The sequence below is a fragment of the Pomacea canaliculata genome, linkage group LG13 (assembly GCF_003073045.1).
Source record: "Pomacea canaliculata isolate SZHN2017 linkage group LG13, ASM307304v1, whole genome shotgun sequence".
Taxonomy (NCBI): domain Eukaryota; kingdom Metazoa; phylum Mollusca; class Gastropoda; order Architaenioglossa; family Ampullariidae; genus Pomacea; species Pomacea canaliculata.
This window is the reverse complement of record NC_037602.1, coordinates 5,552,281-5,580,134: the sequence shown is the minus strand read 5'-3', so window position 1 is coordinate 5,580,134 and position 27,854 is coordinate 5,552,281. Positions and strand designations below refer to the sequence as shown.

At 40.5% G+C, this 27,854-nt stretch overlaps 1 protein-coding gene and 2 long non-coding RNA genes across 5 annotated transcripts; 2 read left to right on the top strand and 1 right to left on the bottom strand.

Moving 5' to 3' along the window:
• Positions 1 to 427: 427 nt before the first annotated feature.
• Positions 428 to 5,234, top strand: LOC112554146. The gene is made up of 3 exons (XR_003097208.1): positions 428 to 573; positions 1,587 to 2,205; positions 5,110 to 5,234. It is a non-coding gene; the product is annotated as an uncharacterized LOC112554146 (long non-coding RNA).
• Positions 3,947 to 24,686, bottom strand: LOC112554143 (sodium channel protein 1 brain-like). Of its 3 annotated transcripts, none has more exons than XM_025221763.1 (30): positions 24,160 to 24,686; positions 21,039 to 22,109; positions 18,790 to 19,004; positions 18,394 to 18,522; positions 18,108 to 18,220; positions 17,487 to 17,702; positions 16,884 to 16,944; positions 16,447 to 16,591; positions 16,203 to 16,337; positions 15,454 to 16,005; positions 15,018 to 15,035; positions 14,207 to 14,312; positions 13,486 to 13,736; positions 13,026 to 13,196; positions 12,574 to 12,767; positions 12,195 to 12,345; positions 11,636 to 11,888; positions 11,226 to 11,320; positions 10,597 to 10,835; positions 10,133 to 10,274; positions 9,748 to 9,921; positions 9,435 to 9,557; positions 8,518 to 8,626; positions 7,975 to 8,132; positions 7,786 to 7,839; positions 7,212 to 7,349; positions 6,762 to 6,872; positions 6,184 to 6,454; positions 5,283 to 5,815; positions 3,947 to 4,732 (listed from the first exon to the last, which is right to left on the bottom strand). In XM_025221763.1, the coding sequence occupies exons 2-30, from the start codon at positions 21,591 to 21,593 to the stop codon at positions 3,977 to 3,979; spliced, it is 6,168 nt and encodes a 2,055-aa protein (XP_025077548.1). In that variant the 5' UTR covers positions 21,594 to 22,109; positions 24,160 to 24,686; the 3' UTR covers positions 3,947 to 3,976. The 3 variants fall into 3 exon arrangements, with proteins under 3 accessions (XP_025077548.1, XP_025077549.1, XP_025077550.1); XM_025221764.1 differs by having other exon boundaries at positions 21,039 to 22,105; XM_025221765.1 differs by lacking the exon at positions 15,018 to 15,035 and having other exon boundaries at positions 24,160 to 24,685.
• Positions 11,202 to 14,380, top strand: LOC112554147. Its single transcript, XR_003097209.1, has 5 exons — positions 11,202 to 11,318; positions 11,663 to 11,991; positions 12,530 to 12,714; positions 13,516 to 13,728; positions 14,250 to 14,380. It is a non-coding gene; the product is annotated as an uncharacterized LOC112554147 (long non-coding RNA).
• Positions 24,687 to 27,854: the final 3,168 nt, after the last annotated feature.

Below are 27,854 nucleotides of genomic sequence, written 5' to 3'. Positions count from 1 at the left end.
AAATTGCTAGGAATGTGCAGAAACCATATCAAAGAATTCATTTTTAGCCTAAGAGCTACACAATTGTTCTGCTTGCCGAGCAGTTCTGATCAACTCTTGTTTACTGAATCAGCAACCCTTTCACTCTCTGTTTTTTCATTTTCTCTCTCTCACGCTCACTCACAAAATTTGCCTTTTTTAAAAAATGGGAGACCATACCTCATATGTCGTGTGGAATACCCTCCCCTTATTCACACCTCAACAGCCGAACCAAATAAAGATATAAGCTTTAACAGTGGCGAAGAGTGAGCAGTAACACCTGTCTAACGCACATAAGAATTAAATAAGAATTAAAATAAAGAATTAAATAACAATAGTGTCTTTATCTATTTTAAGTTGTTCTGATTTTTGTTTCTAAAATACTGAATAAAGGTATTCTCACATGGATTATTTTCGTTTGTTTTGCTGGGTCGCCTTCATGTGATTGGTCACTTTTGTAGTCAGAGGAAAAAATATAAACATGAACGAAGTAATTGTGGAAACTTTGACGAATTAAACAGCTTAGCTTTTGATTGGCGAAGATTCGATTCTAAGGTATATTTGTCTTCCGAAGCGATCATAGACAACGGACTTGTGTACAGGTCCATGCTCATGTTATGGACAAAATGCACGCAGACGACAAGATTTGTTCATTCGGTAGCTAGATAGGTGTCATTACAATGCAGTCACTGCACAAAGACATGATTTCTGCTACATGTCACCAGATTCCAATGATTTATAGTTTTTAATCTACCATGTTTTTGGAACGCAATGAGTTAACATGTAATAACCTTAATTTTTCTCTTTGTTTAGCCTTGTAAGACTAGTACCAGAAACATATACTGTTTTTGTATCTTTATCATAATTGACATATCGCACACATACCAGTTCGAATATCAGGCTAACCAGCGTTTTAGCTATCCGGTACTGTATTGAACAGTCTGCGGATTGATATTTTTCTGTATTGTAAACTGTACTTCCTTTCAACAAACAACATTACAATCCTCTTTCACCTCACCAAATGGCTGCCTCAGTTCTAGTGACAAAATGCATTGTGAAATTTGTGGATAAAACTGCTTTTGAGGAACTTATGTGGCATTCAACCATAGGATTGTCTTGCTTAGTAAAATAGTCTACCCATAAGCAAAAGTGGTAGTTCAAACCATGCCCATTTACTAACTACACCAATGGTGACAGAATAACTGGTCATCCCACACATTTCTTAAAGTTTTTATTTCCTACATTCTTTAGGTCAAAGATTGACACTTTCAGAGGAAACCTTAGGTAGTTAGGCAAACTGCTTCTTTAAGAGCCTTATATATTCTACAATTTTGCAGTATGTCTTAGCATTTCTGAGTAAAACTGTTTTATGTTGATAATTGCGCTAATCTGTGTGACTGATGTCTCATAAGTATAAGGTACCTTTAGATGTATGTTGGGGAGTTATGATTTAGAAATTTTTGTTTATCTCTCTATTGTATGTTTTTCAAAATCTTGTTACTGTACAACATGTACATTTTTATTCTATTGCAATAAATTTAAAAATAATTCTTTATTTTATGTTGCAGACCAAGAAAATGTGTGATTCTGTTGTGCTGGATTTAGAATATTGATTTACAAAAACGAGGTAAAACATCTCATGCATACACTTTAAAGTGGATTCAAGTCAAATAAGTGAACATTATTTTAGTCTGTGACAGTTTTTTTTTAATTCTTAAGAGATGGAAACAGAAAGGATGGACCTACTGGAAGATTGGGTTGCTGTAAAGTGCCTTTGTAAATGAAAGCACACCTCCACAACTAGTTTTTAATTATATCTTGGAATGATGTGGAACACAAGATTGCTATCCGACATTGTGGCTCAGAGGACTGTAACTGTCAATCAACAGCTTTCAATCCTCAAGAACTGTAATCCAAATTACTGCAATCACCTATGGAATATGAAGATCTCCTATCCAAGATGGAAGCAGAGGTTTGGAAAGAATGCATTTGAGATGGTACGTGAAGAAAGAGTGTTGAGGTAAACTTGTAAGATTGTTTATTGTACTAAGTTTCCTTTCTTAAGATCTGTTAAGTTTTCTTGTAAAGGGTAAAAAAGATTTTGTTATGCTCAGCATACACATGTATAAAGATGGCTGATTGATGGAGGATGTGGAGAATGTGTTTTTCCTCTGTCTTATCACTTAGGTAAGTATGCACTGATATTCATGTTTCATTTGTTAGTAGCCACTTAAGTGTGTGAAGGATTAGATTAAAATTTTTTAAAAATATTTTAGTGTTTGTTTTAGAATGTTAAAAAGGTATGCCTTCACAATAAGAGGAGATCAAGCATTAAATATACAGTCTTCTGCTTTATTTAAGAGTTCAGCTTACACACATAATAGATTTGTTGCTCATCTATGCTTCCTGTATTTTAGTAGCTGAAAATATTTTCCGCAATTTTATGATGTAAGAAAGCTGAAAAAAGAAGCTATTTTTATAATGGCATCATTATGGGTTCAGTTTTCGACTAACCACTGCAGATGCAGGCATTTTTTGACTGGCATTAGCCGAATTCTTCACATTGAAAGAAAAGACCTTTAATTTTACAATTTTACTACTATCTTATCCCTATGTTTTTTGCTCTAACAATTTTAAATCCCCCACCCACCCACCCCCTAAAAAACAACAAACCCATTAGTGGCTTAGTTTTTGTGTAAAAACAAAATAAACCCAAGATGGTCGCTAGCCATTTTTTAATTCAAACTTCGTGACATAATTGTATAAGAATTCTTGCCACACTAAGTGGGATTTTTGAAATTGTAGATGGTTGCAGTGTTTAGAAAATTACATAGCAAATTTTTACATATATTTATATCAGCCTCAAAAGGCATAATTTTATCATCAGCGCATAAAAGACTGACAAAAGCATTGACAATATTGTAACCTTTATGTGTGCTTTATGTGGAAATTTAATCTAGTGGTAGCAGAAGTCTGAAAACTTCATTGTCAAGATTTCAAAAAAAAAAAAATCCCCCATGATAGATAATTAATAAGGGCGTTGACATTTAGCATTACCAGCATAATGTCCTCATAGCTTACTCTCTGTCATCAATGTAATCCTCACAGCTTACTTTATGTTATGAACTTAACGTCCTTATTCCTTATTGTATAGCTTAACCTTATCAACAAGAAATGTTTGTGAAATCAGACACAATATATAGCCAGGCAGCAGTTTTGGCATTTCTACTATTATTTACAATTATGCTTTTAACCGATTTCTTCAATTCAGACTATGAACAAAATGTGATTTGGAAATATTTTTTTAGATTAGATAGCTCTTTGTACTTTCATCAAAAAATAGCAGTCCCTCCTAACAGGCAGGAGGCTTTTCGTAAACAAATTGACAAGTTTGACTGGACAGTTATCTTCAAACTGCATGCAAATTAAAAAGAAATCAACATAGTGGAAAATTCATTTGTCCCTTTGAGCTTGTTTCTTCCTCTAATGCCATTTTTCACACAATGCAGCTTGTGTGAACCAAACGATACGAACAGTGACAATGGCAACAGAAAGACAAACCATCAACGGGACAGACAAACAGGCATATAGACTATTGCACAGACAAACAGTGTGTATAGAGCAGTGAGGCCTAAAAGAGCATGATGAGAATATAGAATGCTTGATCTGAGTTCATAGCTATTCGTTGTATCTTAAACGACTTTCAACAGTTTAACGATATTTCCCTTTTGGCACTACTTAACAGCAAAGGCATGGTCAAACTCTTCTTTTGGGAAAGTAACTATTTTTAGTTAAATTCTCATCATCCACACTCTTCATGCACCAGAAGATCCTTGGCAGCGATAGGTGTAAGCGAATGGTCACTCAGCAGTTAAGCGTTAAGGTCTGACAAGGGCAGTGCAGCGTATAGCAGACAGGCCCAAGGTCGTGCCAATGGTGCACACGCGGGCAGGAACACTCACAATTCCAAGTCCTGCAAGCTTTTGTCCAAGTTCATAGCATGCAGGGGTTCCAGTCTGGGCACTTGCAAAAAGTTAGAAAGCTTGCCTTGCTTGCTTAGGGCCCTGACATGGGGTTTGCTGCCCACGGATCCGGCACTGATGATGCTGGCCCGCCTGACGGCTGAAGACGGCCGCGAGACTCCAAAGAAGTGGGACAGGGCATTGCTGAGCCGCCGCCCCAGCTGCTGGATACCCGACATCCTGGTCCCTTCCGACGCGCCGCTGCTTCGCCGCAGTGAGTTCTGCCGCATGGCCAGCTTTGTGATATCCTTCAGGACCTTCTGCGTCTTGTGATGTCTCCAAGCCCTCTGCAGGGTACGAGCAGCCACTTCCTCTTTTTTCCGCTGCATTGTGGTGGACTTGACGGCCATGCTCTCACGTGTCGGGAAGACGGCGGAAAACTTCTCCTCCATCTGCTGCTTCAGCTTGCGTAGCTCCTCCGTCTCCTCCACGTCTTGCAGCACGTGTGTCACCAGCGCCCGCAGCACGTCCAGACAGTGCAGGCGGTCGCCATCAACGATGGGAAGGTTGAAGGAGACCAGAGCGATCTCGTTGGGCTTAGGCAGCTGCAAAGGGGGTTCCAGGTCGGCTACCAGGTTCGACAGCTGCTCGTACTTGATGAACTGCGTGGCGTGGGGGTCGTAGCGCTCCCACACGTTGTAGAACATGTCGAAGTCGTCCTCCGTGATACCCACCTCCTCCTGCTGATGGGCCTGCAGCGCGAACGAGAAAATGTGTTAGCAGTAGAAAAACAAAAAACCCATGAAACAGAGTCGGCGACTAAAGCAACATGATCATCATAACTGCGCCACCATCACATCAATAGTAATGAGACTCCAACACCTACACCACCATCACCAAAGCTAATGATAAAGAAGTCCTGAGATCTTGCGGTAGTAGGGTTATAAGACCAGTCTAAAGAAGGCGATGAACAACAGAAACAGAACCAACATCGCTACTAGCACTACAACAATAAATAATAATACAAAATAAGTTTCAAATTTTTTGAAACATTTTTATTTTAAATGCACTTAAAAGGATAAAATAATTCGTTTTATTGAGTGCTTTTTTGTTTGTTTTTTGTTTTGAGAAAATTGAACAGGTCGAAAAAGGATGGAAGACGACAAAAATTGCATGGTGAGTAGTTAGGATCGAGAAATATCTACTAGCACACCAGATGTAGTAGACACTTCCTCGGCTTTTAAACAAGCTGTGAAAGTGAGCGATAGGAAAATAGTGAAAAAGAATAGCAGACAAACTCACCTGGTTAAAATTTTCTAGAATAACAGCAATGTACATGTTGATGACGATGAGAAAGACTATGACGATGTAAGACACCATATAAGGGATGGCCAGCCACGTCAAGCCGCAGTCTCCGTTGGACGACGCCACCTGCGTGCCGTCAGGTAGAGTCTTGTAGGTGGAGTTGCAGTCTGGAGGGCTGAGCATCAGGTTGTCAAGCACGTCGTTCCAGCCTGCTGACGTGGCCAGACGCAACAGCAGCAGGAAGCTATTACCGAAGGTCTGGAAGTTGACAATGTCGTTGAGGTTACCCATAGGACGCACGTCGCCGAACGAGGACATGCCGATGATGGCGTAGATGTAGATGACGAGGAAAAGCAGCGCGGCGATGTTGAAGATGGCGGGCAGGGAAATGATGAGGGCGAAGAGGAGTTTGCGGATGCCTTTAGCGGCCTTGATAAGGCGCAGAACACGCCCGATGCGAAAGACCCTCACTACACGCAGCAAGGTGGGTGTGACATATATTTTTGACAGAATATCTGCCAGGACGATGCCTACAAAATAAATAAATTTATTATACTTTGATAAAATATCTGCCAAGCTTTGAGAAAATAAGCGCAAATAAGGAGATAATATATAAATATAAACAAACTTATATAAATGAAATGAAACACTTTTGTTTAAGGTGTTTTGAGGCAATAAGCTTCGGATAAATAAAAAAGGGTAGAAAGAGAGAGCATATTTAATTTTAGGAGCTAGATAGGTTTGCAAAACAGGCAGACAATACAGACACACACAGACAGTTAAATACACTAGTGCACCCAAAAGCAGTCACATAAAAACACACAGCGTAATCCTTCAAATACATCCTAAAATGACTCGTGCATCAGGCTTGTAAAGCGAATGCGCATCCAGTACTCACCTAAGATGGACAAAATAACGATGATAAAGTCGAAAACATTCCAAGCTACTCTGAAGTAGTGCCACCGCAGACCTACAAGCTTCAGGATGGCCTCCAGGGTGAACACGGTGGTGAAGATGATGTTCATCATATCCAGGCTCTCCCGCACGGCATCTGTTTGGTGGTAATGCTCGACAGCCATGACGATCATGTTGAGGAATATAAGAATCACGATTCCGAGCTCAAACTTGGTGTTGACAGAGATATCGTAAAAGAACCGCTGAAACTTGTTCTGCAAGCACACGCAATTTTGTTTCACAATAGAAATCTTTTTTTTTTTTATTTGGTAGATTGAGGAAGATAATATTGTGTGTTGGATTTTTAGTATGTTCCATCATAGCTTTCGAAGTATCTGTCAAAACTCCAGAAATATGTTGAAAAAACTGCGATGACCTCCCATTCAGAAACCCCATTTCTCCCTCTCACCAAAAAAAAAAAAAAAAAAAAAAAGCAACAACAACAACAACAAACTGGGAAAAACTGCTTTCCATTAAAGAGTGTCTCAGCTAAAGTACTGTATCTAGACTTTCCGTTTTCACCTTTGGTCGTCTGATGGTCTTCTGTGGCTTTTTGTTTGCAAGTTTTCGGAGTGTGTTATAGTAGTTCCTTTGATTTGGCGACAAAAACGCATCAAGATAATGGCCATCATACTGGAGGACAAAAAACCGGACGAATACGAATTAACAATCATACACGTGCAACAATTTTAGTAATAATAATAGGAACTTATAATGCTCAGCATCACAACCAAGCTAGATCTCACTCTCTTCATTGCAACGAGGTTGCTTTTACCTGGAATTTTATATTTTTGTCAGGTTTCAATTGACTTGTTTGTGTAAATGCACGTTTCCGCTTCGTCACAGTATAGATAGGTTTTTAATGAATTAATCTTTTTTTTAATAATTCTATAAAACAACAGTCTTCTTTATTAATCAAACTAGAGGAAAATGAAAAGAGATTAAATTGATGCCATTAGTTTTACACTTTACCTTTTTCTTCAGCGTCTGGAAGTTGTCAATGATCACACCAATGAAGAGGTTGAGCGTGAAGAAAGACCCGAAGATAATAAAGACGACAAAATAGAGGTAGATGTAGAGGTTGTTTTCAAAACTAGGCTGTAGATCGACCTAATAATAACATTAAAAATATTATCCTTCATTAAATTCATCAAGACTGTTATAAATTTTTATGTTTGCATTGTAGTATGAAAAGTTTAGTAGTATACAAGTTTGGGAGGTCCTGACTTCTGGAAAATAAAAAAAATCCGCACAAAGTCTAATAGAGTGAGAGACTACAGAAAAAAGAGTGTTTGGAATCAAGGATAGGCTTCAACTTGTGGACTAACACAATTTTTTTATTGTAAAAAGGTTAATGTAAATACACAGATACCATTAAGTAATAGTAACAATTGTTGAAATCGACAACATCGGATGATGATTATGAGAAAGATAATGTTGAGAAGAATAAGGAGGAACTGTGAATGGGAAATAAATTGAAATTTTTTAATGTAAACACTTTCCATAAAGTGATTCAATGAATGAGATCACAAGGTAAATTACATACATCAGTAGAGTCAACCGCGTCCGCCATTACTTCCATCCAGCCTTCAAACGTGGCCTGAGGCAGAAACAAGGGAAAAGTATTTTAATTTAAAAAAGGAACCGTAAATATTGTCATATTAAGGTCGTTACCAAGAAAGTTTACAAAATACAAAATCAGTTAAAACCTTTGTAGGACAAAATGTATACATACCACCTGGAAGAGAGCGAGAAAGCCGGAACCGGCGTTGTCAAAGTTGATATTGGAGTTCACCCAGCTTTGTCCTAAAGCCTGGCACGCGGTTTTGTTTGGCACCACATCAGCAGTAAACATCTCCCCGGACGTTGAGTTAACACACTTGTAGAATTTGCCTAAAACCAAAAATAAGATTATTCCAGCTTATTTCTTACATTATTTCGAGACTCCGAAGTTGTCCACTTAATTGGTTTTGTGGTTTTTTTTTTCATTGTTGATGCAGGCAGTGAAGAAGTTATCATCATACCATTCTTCCCTTACCGTATCTCTTGTGTAAATTTACGGTTATCATTTTGAACCTATCTAGGTTTGAAATCGCTCGCTGCTAGACAAAGCAAATTAGTAAAATGATAAACTGAATAGTCATCTTGATTCAAAAACGCACACAAAATCATAAAAGTCTTGAGATAATACAAGCCGATGAGCTTTTCCTGTACACAACAGTAATGTACGTGTGTGTGTGCATGTGCGTGTGAGATTTCATCTGTTTCTCATGCCTACCTGCGAAGAACTGGACTCCCATGATGCTAAATATGAGCCAGAACACCATGCCCACCAGGAAGACGTTGAAAATGGCCGGAATCGCTCTCATGAGAGAATTAACAACGATCTGCATTATCAAAATAACTGTTTGAACACATTTCTGGAAGTTTGCCAAGAAAAGACTCATTTGTTTTCTAAGGACCATTGTTAGCTTTGTGTTTGTCGTCGTAATTTTGATGAAAGTAAGTTTAGTTTCAGACCCGCCCTAGGTAGCCTGACTTTTTATTTGGGGTTTCTAGGTCAGGCAGAGGACTAAGCAGAAAATCACGAGTTTGGATGACATTTGGAGGGTTGAAAAGGTAAGGTGTCAAAGCTTTGGGGTTTTCTTTACTGATTGACTATAATATAACATATATAACATAATTTGTTGATGTGTTTGGTCTTGGGGTATAGTGTCTGCTGATGCATGTTGAAATTGTTTATTCTCCACATTATGTTTTTTTTCTCTGTTTACCACGTGGGCAAATATTTCATATATTTAGAGTTCATTAGCGCATCCGCCCAACAGTAAACTACTCTTACGACTACGATTGTAATTACGCTTTGCGGCCTGATCTCTGTAATTGCTGGCTGTGTGTTTCACACAATTTATCCGATAAAATTGATTTCTTTCAGATTTTACAAAACAGTTTGTATACCTGTATACCTGTATACCTGTATACCTGAGAGACAGATAGACAAAGAGTGGGTTGTGCGTTTGCCATTCAATGCAAGAAAGAAAGAGCATTAGCTGCAATGAAAGGTAACAAGCATATTTTTTAGGGCGAGATATATTGAATTGGGAGGCCGGTACAGATTCACACCACAAGCCAACATCACTCTTTCTTTCTTCCGTCTGTTTCTCTTTCTTTTACTCTGTCTGCCTGTCTTCTCACCTTCATTCCCTGCCAGCGGGAAATTGCACGCAGAGGGCGAAGAGCGCGTAAAGTTCGCAAGGATCGAAAGGCAGCAATGTTAGACACTCCCAGGGATTCGCCTATAAGGCTAGCCACTGAAATCTGCAATAAAGAGTTAGAGCGTGCGACATGCACCACACTTGACCTTTAAGTAGATATTTGCGAATAGTCCAGTCTAGTGCTCTTCATTTGCGTAAAATTAAAGATTTTGTGATAAAAGACATTTAATAATGGTCGGAATGACTAAAGAAGGGGAAGGGCTTTACATTTATTACATGTCGGACACACTGACCACAACGATGCAGAAGTCCAGCAAGGTCCAGAAGTTCTTGAAATAGTTGGTGATGCCGCTGGCAACCCACTTCATCAGCATCTCGATACCAAATAATACACAAAAAATGATGTTTAAAATGTACAGCGCCATCTGCTTCCGTTTGTCCGCATATAGGTACACATCCTCAAAGGCCTACAACACGAAACAAATCAATGTTATTTGCATTTTGCGGTGCAGTGTGTATGCATGTTTGTGTATGTGCGTGTCAGACAGATGCTGAAGAAAGGCGCTATACAAATGTACTTCCTATCAAAGGCACAAAAGAAAGAACAAAGAAACGAATAAAAAAGAAAGACGAAAAACAGAATGACAGAGTGAAAGAAAACGACACGATGGAACTGACCAACGTTAAGCTGCTGCCGAAGATGATGGCTAGCACCACCCACTCAAACCATTTGTGGTCCACTATTTTCATCAACAGTCCACGGAAGGCTGTCCAGCGCTGCCCATGCTTGTTGGCATTGAAGCTATCCAGCCATCGGATTCTGCACCAATACACGCGCGTTGTTTACATATTACCACGTGCAAAGACAATCGTAGTTATCAAGAATGTAAATGAGAATCGGTAAAAAAATAAATAAATAAAAAACAGGCATGGCAAAACCGAATGGTAATAAATCCTGTTTCATTAGCGAATTTGTTTACCTTCTGGACTGGAAACTAAAGACAACAATTAACAGCTCAAACGACCCCAAACTCATTTATCTTTGAGACCATTAGATGACGAATGACAGAAGGAGTGAATAAATAATGAACAGAGAGACCTAGAAACAAACAAGCGTACGGAGAAACAAAACTAATTCCTGCCTGTTTCGCATCCACCCAGGAAAGCAGCTGGGTGGAATTTTCGGCTCGTAAACGGTATCCGCCGTGTCGCCCAGCTTGAGGTCGTCCACATCGTTGTCGCTGCTATCCTTCTTACTGTCTTTGGAGATCCTGTCGAACTGAGTTGCAAACCCACCGGATGAGCCCGTGCTTTTGGGGCTCTGGTAGAAGCTGGACAGCTGCACTCGTTTGACTGCGCTTTTGAATGCCCCGGGCTTGACCTGTTGAACATAGACACAGACTCGTGAGCATAGACACAGACTCGCAAGCATGAAGCGTATTTTCTATGCAGAGGCAGCTGATCTATGTGCGAATATAGGTGCGTGCGCGCTCCTTTATTTATCAAAACTAATGTAAACGTAATAATTGCTATGAAACGGATTAATATATTTAAAGATTCCATTGTTGATCTGGCTAATACAAGAATTTTCAGCATTTCTATTTCAGCTGTTAATGTTTTCTGGTGTTTACGTGGGACACAACTTTAGCTTCTTGCATCACCTTCGATACATCAGCTCTCGTACAAAGTACCAGCAGAGTGATGTGTCTATGATAATGCCACTAATCAAAACGCCTGATGTGTCTATAGAATGGCTCAGAGACTGGCTTACCTTACTCAATGAGCCGTTAAGTTTGGAAGTCCCAAGTCCCTTCCCAGGGATGACGCCCACTTTGTTGTTGGCACCATCAGCGGGCGTTTTAAGGTCTTTATGAAATAGAAAATAATAAAGATCTTTCAGTTAGGAATTATGATTTTGCTATTCACATTATGCTTGCACCTGGGTAATATGCTACAGTAATTTACATTCATCTATTTAAAAGATTTAACAAAGTTTGCTTCTTTGTTTTTTAAATGTGTGCATGAGCTCAAATATTTAGAGTTCAAAAAGTCACTCACTTTTACTAACCTTGCTCTTATATGCAAACACACGTATGTGTGCAATAATTGTGCTCAACGTATCTTCACCCAAGCAAAGATCACACAATTCACTCAGGAAAGCATTTCACTTCATGTACTCACTGTTTACTTTTGTCTTGTTTTCCTCAGACTCCTCCCTGTCATCTTCTCTGTCTGCACCTGAACTTTTTGACGATTGTTCGTTGTCAGGATTCACAGCATTCTTGTTAATGCGCTTGCAACAACAGCAACAAAGTTTCTTGATTTTTTCGAATGCGAGCTTGATCTTCGACAGTTCCTGGTTTGACTCCGTGTGTTTCTTGATGGAGTCCGTGGCGAAGGCATTGAGCAGCAAAGCCAGAAAGAGGTTCAGCACCTGTACTAAGAAGGAAAGATCTTTCTGTCGGTATATGAATGCCACACATTTGTTGCTCTGTCCGTGAAAGAAACTCGAGAGAAGAATAATGCGTGATTAACAGGTAAAAGGACTTTTAAGGTATTTAATTTAATTACATTTATGAAGTCGCCTCTTAAAATGATCACGACTGTTGAACACCTTCTGGATTTGTTTGCTTCACCGTGAGAGTGTTGCTCATTCAAGGTGTCCTTTCTCTACCATGTATGTATAAAAGAACAAATTTCTAAGTAACTGACAAACGTGCACAGCTTGCAGTCAACTCACAATGAAGTTGCCGAGCACAAGAGCAGGCAAGAAGACGACCATGCATAGTTCCCCGGATGATCGCATGCACTGCCAGAGAGGTTGGATCCACTCTCCACACAACACGCGAAAAATCATCATGAAGGAGTGGAAAAAGTCCTGGAAGTGCCACCTGCAATAGTGGCAATGTCTTATGTTCTTCATGCTGTTTTACTGTCACTTTTAATGGACACGTTTTATAAGAGCGTTATTATCATTGTTATTATATTATTGTTATTATATCATCATCATCATTGGTCACAGCTACCAGCTTACTTAAAAGAAGTTGAATTGTCCGCCTTTTTTATTCCCATCAGCCTGTACAACTTCCACGTCCTCTAATGAAGTCATCACTCTTTACCTCACTCCTTCCGTGTCGCTGAAGTCGAAGTTGCCGTAGTCCTCTCTGAAGAGCTGCAGGCCGATGACCGCAAAGATGTAGATGACGATGCCGAGGATGCCTGTGAGGTTGGCCAGGGCTCCAAGCGTGCTGATGATGATGGTGAGCAGCATGCGCATAGTGGGCCAGGCCTGCGCCAGCTTCACTACTCGAAGCTGTAGATGGAATTCACGACAGTTACATATTGAATCAACACTTGCTACATTGACAGATTAATTAGGGCACGCTACATATATTACTAAATCAGCAAATGTTACATCAAATCATTACATAGACACATCAAATAAACAGATGAACACTATCAGCTCGTCCTACATCAGCACATGTTCTTCAACGCATACACCATAGGTTCTTCGTGAACATGTGTTACATCAATGCACGCTTCATTAGTCCATTCTACATCAGAATCTCACCAATCGAAAGGTCCTCAACACAGACAGACCCTTGATGTTTTCAACACTCAAGTCGATGATGCTTGCGAGGACAACGATAAGGTCGAAGATGTTCCATCCCACATAGAAGTAGCCTTTGGTGAGAGCCGTGATTTTCAACACTGCTTCCAGTATAAATACAGCTGTAAACACCTGCACTCCACAAACAAAACTTGAGAAAAAAATCTTTGAAGAAGTGGTATGGAGCATTAGCATATCACCTTTGTAGTTGGAAGAATTATAGTAATATATGTTTTAGTTAACAACGCTAATGTAATATTGTTTCATAATTTAACTGAAAGATACCAAAAGTAGTTTTGTTTAATTGAGAATGAGATTGCATACTTTGGACTTCTATATGTATAATGTAAAATCTTCTCTACTCGTGTAAGTAGCTTAAAAGGATCTTAGCCAATTAGCAGCTAGCGTGCAAAGCACTCACGTAATTAGCAAAGCGCTGCGCGTTCTCCAGACTGGAACTCATGCCATGGTACTGGAGGGCCAGGAAGACAGTGTTGAGGATGATGCAAAGGGTGATGCCCAGGTCGAAGAACGGGTCTGAGATGAGCGCGTGCACGCGGTTTTGCAGGCGCACCCACGGCACAAAGCACGCGCAGTACTTGCTGCACGCCCCGCAGTTCCTGTCCACTAGCCGTCCGTTCTGGTTGGCAAGGTCTCCTTTCAGGTCTTCCTCTGTTATACGGCGTACAACATGTTGCTAGCTCAGCCTTGTAATTTGATTTTGTGTGTGTGTGTTTGAGAGAGATTGCTTGTCTGAGTGTGTTTGAGTATAAGTGCGCTTTTCCAGGTGTGTGTGAGTGTGTGCGCGTGCGCCATGTGTTTCTCAGTGTATATATGTATGCATCTGTGTGCATGTGTGCATACATGTCTTCATTTAATACATTATTTCAGTCCACAGTATAGACAAAAATAGCTAGCATTCAAACAACAGAGACAAACTTGTAAATTATTCCTTAATAAAATTATCCCAAAGCTATCAAATATGTAGACGAAGGAAACCTTTGGTAGTTCATTTAACTAGAACATTACAACCTGATCGTAAATCTTTTTTAATTTGCGTAATGTTCTTTGATTTGATAAACTCTTTTTTAAGAGGAACTTTTCGGCAGTAGATGACCAGGAACTGAACAACACGGTCTCACCTCTAACAATGACAGCAGATTTTCGTTTTTTCTTGGACACCAGGTATTCATCACTAGCAGCACTCGGTGTCCCCTCCTTTTCTAAAATCACACCTGACGACGACACCTGTCCAGGAGCAGTTGCGATTATGACAGTTGTATATTTTTTCAATATTTACAATGCTTGCGATAGCCAGCAAATATCAACATAGCAGATCTGTACAATTGCACAGTTCAACAATGCTATCTGTTAATTGCTTCATTGGGTGTTCTAAAAATAAACATCGTAATTTTCCCTCTTCCGTGTCGTGCCACACACTCGGTAAACTCCATTACAGTCATCTATACGTCGAATTACTATGACATACAGCCTTTCTCTTAGAACTTGCACTTTTAACCTTTACAATAATGTTAATTATTATGCGTTATTCTAAAACCAAAAATAATAAAACTTCATAGTTAATATTTAATAATCTAAGATTTTAAAGTATGGTTTATTTGTTATACTTAATGGGAAAATGGATCCTATCAAAATCCCTATCGAAAGTTAAAATATTGATTAATTGCACAGCTGAAAAGGGCAAAAACAAAACGTTTTAAAAGATAAACAGATAAAAGCCAAAGAACCAAGGAATGAAAATAATTACATGCACACACCTACTAAAAGCATTGTTTGTTGCATTGGACATTCACGCAGTCAGGCTCTATGATGGTTCTTATTTCATTGTTCCATGTAATTGTTTGATAATTTTGTGTTTGGAATGTTGCAGTGTTGCCAATAGCACAGCACAAAGCAATAACAACAAATGACACTGTCGCTCGAATTACTTACTGCTCGCCCTTCTGGGAGCTGCGGAGTCAGAAAATAATACTAGAAATCTTTCACACTGACAGGAATTATTAAGAGATGTGGAGTCAGAAAACAACACAAGTAGCCCTTTACACCAATAGGATTTTTTTTTAGGTTGGTGGGGGGACACAGTCGGCTAAAAAATTTTCCTTCGAAGTAATTACTTTTGGAAGGGACATATTTATTTGCAGACATAAATTATGTACCTGATCAAGAAAAAGACCAAATGTGACATTAAGCAATACTGTTTGTGAACAGCTTACGACAGCAGCTGTTTCCCCCAAACTTTGTCTTTTCACAATGTATTAAATTTTATAACACGTTTCCACCTTTGTATTAAAAGTCATGCTCATTTGTAAAAAAGCAAAGCCCTGTGGTGCACACTTTTTAAGATAAAGGATATTTATACGGTACACACCGTCCCTTGGCTATCCTGCTTGACGAGGGGGTTCTTCCTTTCCTTATACTCCGACACAGAGGCGTCGTCTTTGAAAGTCACGTGGGAGCCCATGGTCCCGCTCGTACTTGCCGTGTCAGCCTGCTTCGTGCGACCTTTGTCCGCCACACTGATGTCACTGGTCGTCTCTGCATCTTCTGGGCTTCGCAAAGTCTCCCTACTGTCTTGGTGTACCAACACTTTTCGCCATCTTGATCTGGCAATGGTGGTCCTCTGGTTGCGTGCCAAGATGTCTTCGCTTGGTTTCTCATCCCTGTCTCCGCCAGAGGTCGCAGGATCTGTTTTGGTTGGGGATCCCTGAGAAGGAAGGCTATCCGCTAAGCGGGGTTTCTCCGAGTCAGAGGAATTGTTGTTTTTTCCTCTTTTGCTGTCTACTCCAGAAGAATTGTCTTCTCCAGTAACCTCTGACCTGTTCTTTGACGACATTCTTTTGGTTTTAAGCGCCAGCATGGTTAGATCGTATATTGGATTTGCTTTTTTCTTGGTATTTGCTAATTTTTCTTTCTCTTTTTCCTGAAAAAAAATGATAATCAATTTTTTATGGGAAAAATAAAACTATAACAGGAAGGTATTTTGATAACGAACTGCAAAGAGTATCCGATGGGAAACGAGAGGAGGGAAAAAGACATAATGGAGGGCGAACTTTAAAGCTGGCTAACCACTCTCAGACAACAAACCAGCGATGTCCGAGTTGGACAATCTCAACTCACTTTGCCAGCGCTCAGTGCTTCCTCCTCGTACGACATGGCTACCACGGCAAGCATGAGGTTCAGCAGGTAAAAGGAGCCAAAGAATATGACGATGAGAAAGAAGATCACATTCCAGGGACCGTTCGCTCTCATGACCTTAAACACAACAAGGGAATTCAGTATTAAAGCAAACGATAATCTCTAATAAATAAAATAAAATGCACAAATACAATGCAGGTGAGGAGAAGCTACACGAGGTCTTTACCTTCTGATAGTTGTCTTCCCAATAGTCCAGTGTCAACAGCTGGAAGGAGTTGAGCATGGCCCAGCCAAAGTTGTCGTACCCAGTGTACCCGTAATTTGGATTCTCACCCACGTCTTCCAAGCAGGTGTAGTTCACCTGGCAGGCCCTGTGAAGTGACATGACATCATCATCATCATCATCATCATCATCATCATCATCATCATCATCATCATCATCGTCGTCGTCGTTGTCGTCATCATCATCATCATCGTCGTCGTCGCCGCCGTCGTCGTCGTCGTCGTATCTTAAAACAGCCGTCGTCTCCTGATTATGCCCACAATGATGTTCGTAAAGGTTCTGGATTCTTTGAAGGAATATTCTCTGAATACGAATTGCTTGTTGCAAAAGTCAAACAGCTAGAAGTAGTGAAAGTGGAAAATGAATAAAGATTTGCTCACCCAGAACCTGTCACATTGCCACAAATCTGGAAATCTCCTGAATCGTCCAGCTGCCAATTTGCTGTTTACAAACACAGGGATTTGAGGGGTGTACTTTCATTTACTATAAACACCGAAGTCGTGTGAAATGTCGATAAATACGTGTGGATGCAATAGACTTTTAAACTTAGAAGTATAGAATGCAATTGATCTTAATTTTTCAATTCCTGCTAATCTTTTTTTTCCTCTGTTTAATGCTAGATGTGTGCATCGTTTTGTTCCTTTTTTGCGTTATCGTTCTGCACTAGACCACCAGCCTATCTCACCACTGTGTTCATTTGTTTTTATTTAGGAATGGTAAGATTCTTCGTGCGTGTGCTTGTGCGTGTGTGTGTGTGAGAGAGATGTTAGTGAATGCATGTTTGATAGACAGATTTTATAGACAATGTTTGTTGCTGTTTAACACCATAGTGTTAAATTAAATAAATATGATTTTAAAGCTATACGTGATTCAAGGTATTATTCTGTTACGAACATCTATGCTAATGCCAAAGAAAATATTTTAAATCTTGCTGGTATTTGTTAATCTATTGCACGATTGTCTGAAGCTTGCGTCAAACTTACATGAATTTCGAACCCAGGCTGCATAGAACTCACTGTAGACCTCGACTTGGTTGTATGTGTCGTTGTCTATGTTCTGAACACATTTATTCCTCAGCACACCTTTATACACTTGCAAGGCGATGAGGGCAAAGATCATGAGGCAAAACAGTGTCAGTATGATTACTTCCAACAACATCCTGAAAGCTCGTAGCAAAGCGTTCACAATAGTTTTCAGTCCTGCAACACAGTTGCCTTGACCTCTGTCAACTCTCATCGCATCCTTGATTGTCACTTAGAAAATACATTTATTTGTACATATAATGTTTAGTAGCATTACGTGATATATTGAGATGTGACAGTATCATGAGACGCAGTACTATACACACCAAAAAGCTAATATTGGCTACTTCAACTTGCAAAAATAAAGCATGTGTAGTCATTACCATTTTCCTATGGCTCGAATAGAAAATGATAGTTCTATAACTTTATAAGGCCAGGTTTGTTTGTTTTTTTGTTAAGGTATCTTTTATTACCTTGCACCCTACTTTATCAGGTAGCTGCATTAATCTGGAAAAATAAGCTTTTCTACACGGGTATAGAACCGTCTCAAGTGCGTGTGTTGTGAATTTTCCCTGTGCTGACCTGGCAAGATGGAGACAGTCTTGAGAGCTCGAAGTACTCGGAATGTCCTCATGCCTTGAAGGTTGCCGACAGACACTGTAGAGTCTACTTGCTCAATGACGATGGTGATGAGGCTGTGGGGAAGAGTATTTATTACATTTATTACAGAATACGTGTCAAAAGGAAACAAGAAAATTAAGTTAATGATGAAACGAATAATAGCTACATCCATTTACAACATACGAACAAGACATACAGTATTCATTCAGACTAGCTATTTCAAAATAAATAAGATCGCTTGACTTACGCCGTGAGAATGACAATGAAATCCAGCCAGTTCCATGGGTCTCTCAGGTACGTGTACTTGTCAATGAAAAACCCGCGGGCAACAACTTTGACAATCATTTCCACCCCGTAGATTCCCAGGAAGACATACCTGGAAAGGAAACACAAATCGACAACAATCCGTTTGTTGTTTCCTTTTACAATCAGCGTAACCCTGCCAAACAGGGTCATTGACTAACATTTTACTGTTATTTGCTGCATTTGATGATGATAATTTGTACACGACAAGCAAATAAACTTAAACAGTCAAGCATATAAAACAGCAGCATATTAAGGTAAGAATGACAGAAGAATATAAGCAACAAGAAGACCATTACGAAATATATTTACAGGGTTGGAGTTACACTCAGTTACTCACTCTGACATCTCGATGAAAGACAAGGTTGGCATAGCTAGGAAGACGCAGTTGACGAGGATGGTGGCGATGATAAAGTAGTCAAAAAACTGATTCGATGCGAGGTACAGTGTTAAGCTGCGGACTGGGTTCCAGGATGGGAAGATGAAGAAAGACCTGTTGGCTGAGAACCTATAGATGTACTTTTTGCCGAGCCGTCTGGCGACGATGACAAATGTCTGCAGCAGACCGGGAAATAGGAATGTTTAACCCATGGAAAAATTCTTTCTGGAAGTTGGGACATGCTGAGATTTACATTTCTTTCTTTCTCTCTTTCCGTCTGTCTTTCTGTGTCTTTCTCTCACACACGCTCGCACGCACAAGAATGTCCGCATGCCAGCTTGCACACAACATCAACATGTTATGTTCTCAGAGTCCTTTGAAGAGCATGCTACTCTTCATGAAGAAACTGGTACAACTGATCGAGGTAAACTGCTGGTGGATGGTTGGCTACCGGGCCATCCCATGGATGCTCAATGTGATGCGTATCTAGGGAACCGGCCAGCCAGTCTATGCAGTTGACTTTGTGATGGCAGTACCAGAGGCTACAGTGTTATTTATGTATGCCACTCCTGTCAGGTTGCCTTGCACCTGTTGGAGGGGAGTTCTGTAGATTGTCTCCATCAAACTCTCGACCATCACAGCCATCACGCGCCATCTCAGTGGGATCGTGTTAAAGTTCACTGTCTCGTCTTCAGACGCTGATTCCTCCATTATTGAAGGACCTGACAAAGTGAGATTCATCAGTAGAGAACCATGACCCACTGTTGCCTTGTCCATACCACATGGCGTTTTGTTCATACAAGACGAGCAGCGTGGTGTGCAGGTGTCAGAACAGGGAGGACAATTGGTCGCATTGAATGAAGATTGCTCACTCCGAGGCGTTTGCGAACCTTCTGGTCAAAAGATTGCTTGTAGCAGTCCCCGAGTGTGGGAGCAGTGACCGTTCTTTGTCCTAGAGCCTACAAAACGATGAACCTGTCCTACTGTCTTTCAGTTGACTGCGAGGGTCCGGAGTGTCTTCCTTCTACAACACTTCCCGTTGCACTGTAGCGGTCTTGTAGAGTTTGAATGACAGAGTGAGCAGCTCTTAATCGGCGGCTAATTTCTCGAACACCAACTCCTCCCTTCAGCTTTGCAATGACCCTTCCTTGGTCGACCGTACTAAATCTTCCTCTCTGAGGAATGATTACAAAAAGACGCATAGAAGCTGGCAATAAATATTCTCCCAGGGCTCTAAAATTACTGAGTTGTGTCGACAATGGACAGGGCTTGTGCGTCCACTACGGGTTTTCTACTGTTCAACCCTGCTTTGTCAGGTGGATATATTGCAATTGGCGCATTTTTGTTTGGATTCAATGACCCTTTTTACTTGACTACTGTGGTGAGCATGCACAAGACCCAACTGGATTGTCATTAAATCCACGTTGACTGCTCACCCACCCGACAGATTCACTAAAAAGATTTTGAAAGACTGTTTTACTATTGGCACAAACACGATTAATAAAAAAAAAATGTAGAAAATACGAAGGTGGCCTTTCCTTACTTTTGAGCAATACATTTGTTAGACATGTTTTCTTGGCTATGTCTGACATTACTCATACTGTTTTGATTTAACTTAAATATCAATTTTAATTCAACTAATTTCTTCACATGCAGATATTTAGAAATGTTACAGAGAGGTATCGATAATTAATCTTTACTCAACGTCAGCCAGAAATAAAATGCATCAGCAGGCGGCTAATAAAATCGAAGTAAACAAAGAAAATTTCTACTGTGGTAGAAAATTAATTCACCAGTAAATGACCTTTCGAACTGTAAAAATACGCGTAAAAGTACAAGTAGACTCGTTCATCCCATCTTTCCGCTGAACCTCCGCCAAACACGAATCATTTCAGGTAGAAACATCTGCGAGTCATACCCGATGGCATGGAATTGTTAACGATCAAAAGAGAACAAAGAGACACCTGCTTTCAGTAAATGTCACAGTCCGGAACGACCTCCATGCCTACCTGTGCAGCAAAGGGCAACAGTAGTCGCTGACAATGTCCACAATGAAACTCGTCAGTGTCATGTCGAGGACTTTTTGCTAGACGCGAATACGCGTATTCTCTGAGAGAATTAACCATCTGTTCAAATAATTAACTTTTTACGATTTCTTTTCGACTTCTTAGGAAAGTAGGAATATAAAAGGAAAAAATAAATTTCGTTACCTTTTCTTTGATGCCTTTGTCGATTTCTTCCAGAGGTTTGCCTAAGTAGCCGTTGGGGAAGATTCCGTATTTGTCCAGCAGCACGTTACCCTCGTGCAAGTCCGGGTTAACCTCGATGACCTCTTTCTCAGTTTCCTCACCCGTGCCGAACACCAGCTCGCCGTCCACGAGATGTGCTTCCTGGCTTTTGCTTTCGCGCTTTTCGGTCTTGACCTTCTCGACCTCGGTGCGCTCCACCAGGCGCTGGTATGAGGTCTCGGTGAATGGATGGAAGGACAGGAGTTTCTTCAGGATCTCCTCGGCGGCCTGTCTCTGGAGCTGGCCCCTCGCTGGCGCCCATTTCGACTTTTGTGTCACCGCGGTCGTCTTTGTCGTGGAGGACGTGTCAACGTCTGGCGCAATGTCGACTGTCGCATTGTCACGCGGACTTTGAGCAGGCGCACTTCCCGTGGCTGTGACTTCCGCGGGGGAGGTGATGGTGATGGTGACGGTGTCCTTGTCGTCGTCAGTGCCAGCTGGAGACAGGACATTGGTTGTATCCGTTGTCAATGACATTTTATTCACCTGTTTGTCAATGACATGACTTTGGTTCTTCGTTCATCTGTTGGCACTGACATGACCCGCCAGATTTAGGTTTTGTCAGCATCCTCCTCTGCTACATCGACACAGCCATTAATAACAGACCGTTAAAATCTCCAGTGCATCCAATAATCAACACGAGTAAGGCAAATGTTAGGAAAAAAACCGATTAAACCTTCAGATAAAAGATCCTAGAGACCTCGCTTCATCAGAACCTAGGATGTCTCTATAAATGGAATGAACTCCTTGCAGCGTGGGTGTCGATCTCTTTGACAGCAGAACAAGTGAACAAAGGTGAACTTCATCACGACTTGAGCTCGATGCTAGAGAGCTCAAGTGCCATGTGTTGGTAAACTCACTGCTCTGAGAGAACAAAGTTGTTATTGTCTCTTTTTAAAAGACAAACATGTCACAAGCTTTCAGCATTTCAGTTTGTTTGCGAGGACAGTGTTTCTGGTCAAGACAGGTACGCGTGTGACACCTTCCACCTTTCTGAAATAAAAGATAACTGCATTAGCTTTGTTGCTGGCTTAAAATTTAATATAGATTATCGAATTCTACCACAGTAAATCCCCAGGGTATGTGTTTTATTATGCAACTTTTCACTCTTTTTTTCTCTCCAATTTGTAGCTAACTTTTACATTAGTATAGGCTTTTAATCAATTGTGTCGCCTAGAATGTCTTGTCAACTGTGACATATCAATCGTACAAAGGAAAGAAAATCACAACATACTCAAAGCAGACAAGCACAAACAAAAATAATACATCACAAACTGTGGCTTCGTACCCTGATATGCTTCATAAACCTTACTGAGGTGTCTCTTTAAGCAAGTTGTATTCCTCTTGTACAACCAGAGATAAGGAGCATTTTAGATGTTTCCAGACTTGGTGGCTTGCACTGAATGAACCGAGTGAGCTCTGACCTTTGTTCACGATTTGTAGTAGAGGAAACAACAGACATCATCCACGTGTCAGAAGACTTGTCTTTGTCGAGGTCTGTATAGAGCCTGTCCAGAAACGGCAAACTATTATTGAGACCTGATTGTTTACGGTTGTTGCTAGGTCGACTCAAAGGACTTCTGAAAGGTTGTGTCAAGAGGATGAAAAGGTGGAAATCTGTCGCGTTTAAAAAATCTATACTGTCAAAATTATATTTTAAGGAGTAATATGCCGAGCTTGCTTTGGAAGCACTTGATCATTCTTCGAGGACAATTCCTTTGACAACTCACATTTACAATCAGTCTACAGATGAGATATTTCTGTATACTGTCAAAATAGCTTTGATCGACTTTTTTGCTTGTTAGTGCTAAGATACTCATCTAAGAGAGTATGTGTGTGCAAAAGAGAGAAAACAACAACAACAACAACAACAACAACATAATAATAATAATAATAATAATAATAATAATAATAATAATAATAATAATAATAATAATAATAATAATAATAATAATAATAATAATAATAATAATAATAATAATAATAATAAAGCATTAAGATTCAAGATTTCAAATAGCAAATAATTATTGACAATTACTGACATCCTATTGGTCTAAACTGTGTAAAGTTTGCATGAGTAGATACATACGGGTGCCATGTAGTGTTCTGCACACACACAAAGGTGCGCCTATTTTGCGTATTGAATGAAGGGACCAGTCTTATGTTACACATTTCTAACAACCCCTAGTATCTTAAAATAGATTAAAAGTTACAAATGACATTTCTACTGAGTTACGGATTCGAGTACACTACCACTCATTCCCCACCCTAGGTATGGTGATCATAAGAACGGCGCCAGGTGCACTGGAGCACATCTACCTCACCTGAAAGGTTAACGACCAACAAAAGCGCCATGTTTCGCCATTCTTTGTGTTCATGCCTCCCTCGAAAATTCCACGGACAAGAATTATCCCCTTGGACAATCAGAATGTTCCTCCTACAAGCATTTTAAGCTTAAGAAAGCATAGTTAAGGAGGTTTTATTTTGAAATTCTCAACTTAAAGAACCATTGATTTGGGGGTGGCACAGTTTTGCGCGGGTTTGCTCGTCGCTAAGATACTCGTTCCATTCATTCTACAACGAAAGACAAATATTTTGACAACCTGGGCACGGTCAAACAGTTGATTAATCCCAGTAGTTCTTGATACACCCGATTAATAATAACAGTGTCTTTGTTCAAGGGAAGAAAGTCTTAGCTTTAGGGTTGAAGTAGAAGATCGTTCAATCGATCACTAGACATTCTAAGACTAATTTCGTCGTACCTGTCCAAAGTATTTTTCGTCTGAAGATGTAAGTGTGAAATGCAGGAATGGAACAAAAACATTTCCTGGAAAATAAAGTGTGCTGTGTGTTGTAATGCGATATGTATAAAACTCAACAAGAAGTAAACGAAGATTTTCTAACTTGCTTTTTCCTTATCTTCTTTCTAGTACACATTCTAATGACACGATCTATTCTGTCAATCGTTCTGTCATGTATGACATATACAGATGTTCTGTATGCCCGTCTGTCTTTCCTACCGTTCAGTTTTCTATTCACTTACCCTTCAAGAAACCAGGTCCTGTGAAGTTTTTGAAACCTTATCCTACTGTCCTCCGCTCCACCCTGGGTTTTCACTCACTGTCTGCACACCGAAAAACCAGTCGTCTGGTGGTGACCAAACACAGTCCCCGTCCTTACATGTCCTGACTCCAATTTTTTTTTAAAAATCCTGTAGTGTATCCGTCCTTTGACCACCGATTCGATCATTTGCTGGAGAGGGTGAAAACTGGAAATACTCTCACGACTCACGCAATCTAGCAGAGGCGTCAGACGTGGCACCAGCAGCAGTCTGGGACTGAAGTTCGATAGTTGGTAGTCGTGAAGGGCCCAGGTTGAGCCGTGGCGAGCAAACCATTCAATGTGTCATTGTGTAGGAGCCAGCAGACCCCGCGGTCGCCTTTGAATGGCGCCTCTGTGAGACGAGGGTAGGTATGTCTACGCCGAGAACAAACGCACCCGTTGCTGCGATCACACCGGCGACAAACGTGACGTCAGGTGTAAATGTTCTCTCTCACACTCTTTCTCTCTCAGAGATACCCTCCCTCACCCATGTCTTTTTCCTCCTTCCCTTGTGACTCTACAAGGACCAGCGCATAAAGGAAAACATTTGAACGACGGAAGAGGTGTGTGGTGTGTGGACGAGCAAACGAGCGAGCGAGACAGAGGGAGATGGGGGTTAGGTGAGAGAAAGGAAGAGAAACCAAATAAAAAAAGTCTTTTCAGCTGTTGTTCACAGACCGACAGTGCTGTGGCAAAGATTGCGGTCAGGTGGCCTTTACCTTCTTTGAGAAGGCCGTCTATAGTTTGCTTGTTGGACGAAGCCTGCACGCAGGTATTTTCTCGCTTTCTCGCTCGTTCAGACAAGTTAATGAACAGGCAATGTGCAGACAGACACAAAAGGAACAAAAAGGAAGAAGGAGAATTTTTCTCAATCACTTGTTGCACGCAAAAGTGTTTTCATTTTATCCATGAAAGGACCAAATGAATCGAAGGACGTTAAACAAAAGAACAAGAATGCAGACGTGTAATTTAAACAGATGTTTATGAAAATAAAAATTTAAAAATCTTTCTTCTAACCCATTTACACGACAGAAGTAGTCTTGTTTTATTTTTGTGGGACGTAGATTGATACAAGACTGCAGATGATAAGAAAACATTAAAAGCTAAAAATGACTAAGACGTTGACGATGGCAATGATGATAACTAGATTAACTAAAAATAGACCTTCATAGTTCTATCACACCAATAGACTACTTAATTTAAGTTCAAGAAACCTACGCTTTTCGCTCAGTCTTGACAGGCGATTAATATTAATTAACCTATTATGGTCAGAAGGCGCAGCTGCTTTGATCGCCCGCAAAGTGACATAGTTGGCTGGGTACTGGCCAGCAGGTGTTAAAAATCGATCCAAGTGATTTTTAAATAATTGTTTTTTTTTATTGTATCTCAACATTCTGATCCTCCAAATTTTTCAGATGAAATCGAACTAAAGAACTCTTCAGTCGTTGCTCAGAGACTGACAGTTCTGTGATGTCAGTGCGATTACTACATATTGGTTCACAATCGACAAAATATCTTTTCGGCCAAAGAGTGATTAACTATTTCTCTTCATCGAGTTTCTCTGTGCAAAGAGGTTAAATTTGTGATGCTCAGTGTTATCCATAGGAATGGGAATCCCATGGGAATCCCATGGGATGGGATGGGATGGGACAGCACACATTTGTATTTCCCATGGTAGTCGATACTTGATATTGTAAAATAAATTTACGCTGAAATTTGCATTGTCAGACTTTTTAAGCACAGGAAAAATACTTTTTTATTCCAGTTTCATTATGCCATGACTTTGTTAACATGTGTGCAATGCGCAGTGTTGTCCATAGGAATGTTAACCATGGGAATCCCATGGGAAACGTCCCATGGGATTGGATGGGATGGGACAGGCATAAATTGCCATGGGATGGGATGGGATAGAAAAATATGTCCCATGGACAACCCTGGTGATGCTATAAACAGCATAATTATTATAGACTCCGAGATCTCGCACTGACTACAAATTTGAGGGCGTGTGTTAAAACCAAGTCAAGAATTTAACCCCTTTCCAACCACATCGTTTTTTTCTACGATTTTTAAAACAAGTAATTTGAACTAAATTGAATCTATTCATTTAAAAATATATTATTTCTTTTACACCTCAATCACACAGAAAGACAGTACCCGGCTCTTCAACTACTATGAAACCAAGATTCTTTTGTTGTATTGTCGATTGTTATGATTACACACAGAGCTGCTTCTAATTGCCCTCTGGGATAAATAAAGTCTTATCTAATATCAGAAGCGGTAGGCGGCACAGTGGCTGCCGCCACGACAGTGAGAATCGGGTGTCCCGGGTTCGTATCTAGGCTCCGACATACCTCTCTCTCAAAAATTAATTCCACTGGGTGAATCTCTGTGCATGTCGCTGCGCTGCGTCACTCAGGTGTCAGAGCCTCTGAGTCAGTCAGGTGTGCAACGGCGAGGACAGAGGTCAAAATACCGCTGCCTCTCGCGTTCTCCACGGTTGAGTGACGATAGTTAAGGCTGTGTTGAGGGTCGCGTGTCCTGAGAAACTTCGTAAGTGCCGTGCCTGGTGCATTCAGTCCCACTTCACCGAAGAGCCGAAAGATTTTTGTTCTGTCTTCTCTTGCTCCCACGTCGGTGCGAGCTGACACAGGTCCAGACCGTCAGGGCTACGCCTCATTCAACACACATCAAAGACGAGACCTCTTTCCAACTTTTATTGCCTGCAATGGAACATTGTTTGCGCCCTGGTCTTTTGAAAGTCCGAACACGCTGACTAGTGTCAGAACTTGCATAAAGCAGCTATTGTGGGTGCAATGGCCATTCCATGGGATAGTCAAAAATCTAGTTTTGTCTCTTTGGAAAGACTGCAAAAAGAGGATGTATTTTATTGTTTATTGTTATTATTAGAATGAATGAACGCATACGCATACGCAAATGGACGTGCATGGCATCTCGATCACGCCATCGATGGGACTCGCTGAGGATCTGTATCCATGGTCCATTGAAAATGCATGAGCGTGGTTCAGACTTGCATTTACTCTATTCACAGCGGGCATAGGCAACTTTAAGAATGTCTTCACCTTTTAAAACGGCTGTTGGCATCAACAACAGAATTTGCTCAACGGAGGGACAATGCAGATCATGTACGGAGAAATTCTAACCCTATTTCTAAGTGAGCAGTAGCGTGCGACTCAAAGAAGTCGGTAATCCAAGGAGGTCGCCGACCTACAATAAAAACTATCGCATTGACAAAAAGAAAAATAGCTGTTACCTGAGATTTTTTTTTCAATTAAGTTTTTGATCGGCCTATGCGACGGCAGCAGAATTGGAGAAATTTTAGAACCGTAACAGAAATGTCAGTGCGTAGAACAAGCTCTAGTTTTCCTGTCCGTTTACCCCTGTTCATTAACTAACAGATCTTCCCCAGTTAATGGGTCTATAACTATATCTAATACATCATAGCCGTTTGGACAATAAGCTGTGCTTTAGTGAGTATGAAACGGCCTGTTTCTTTCTTTTCCTTCAAGATTTCTTTTTAAATGACAGACCGACAAGGAGGGAGGAAGGGAGACAGTCATGAAGGCAAACAGTAAAACAAATAGGCGGTAAGCTATTTGTCAAATCTGTTTGCATAAT

Excerpts from the sequence above, each read along its gene's own strand:
- LOC112554143 (XM_025221763.1), bottom strand. The coding sequence starts at position 21,593 with ATGTCATTGACAACGGATACAACCAATGTCCTGTCTCCAGCTGGCACT. Across the intron at positions 8,627-9,434 it reads CCCGCTGGCAGGGAATGAAG|ATCGTTGTTAATTCTCTCAT; the intron begins GTGAGAAGACAG and ends TTGATAATGCAG. Across the intron at positions 5,816-6,183 it reads CGTTATTTTGTCCATCTTAG|GCATCGTCCTGGCAGATATT; the intron begins GTGAGTACTGGA and ends TTTATTTTGTAG.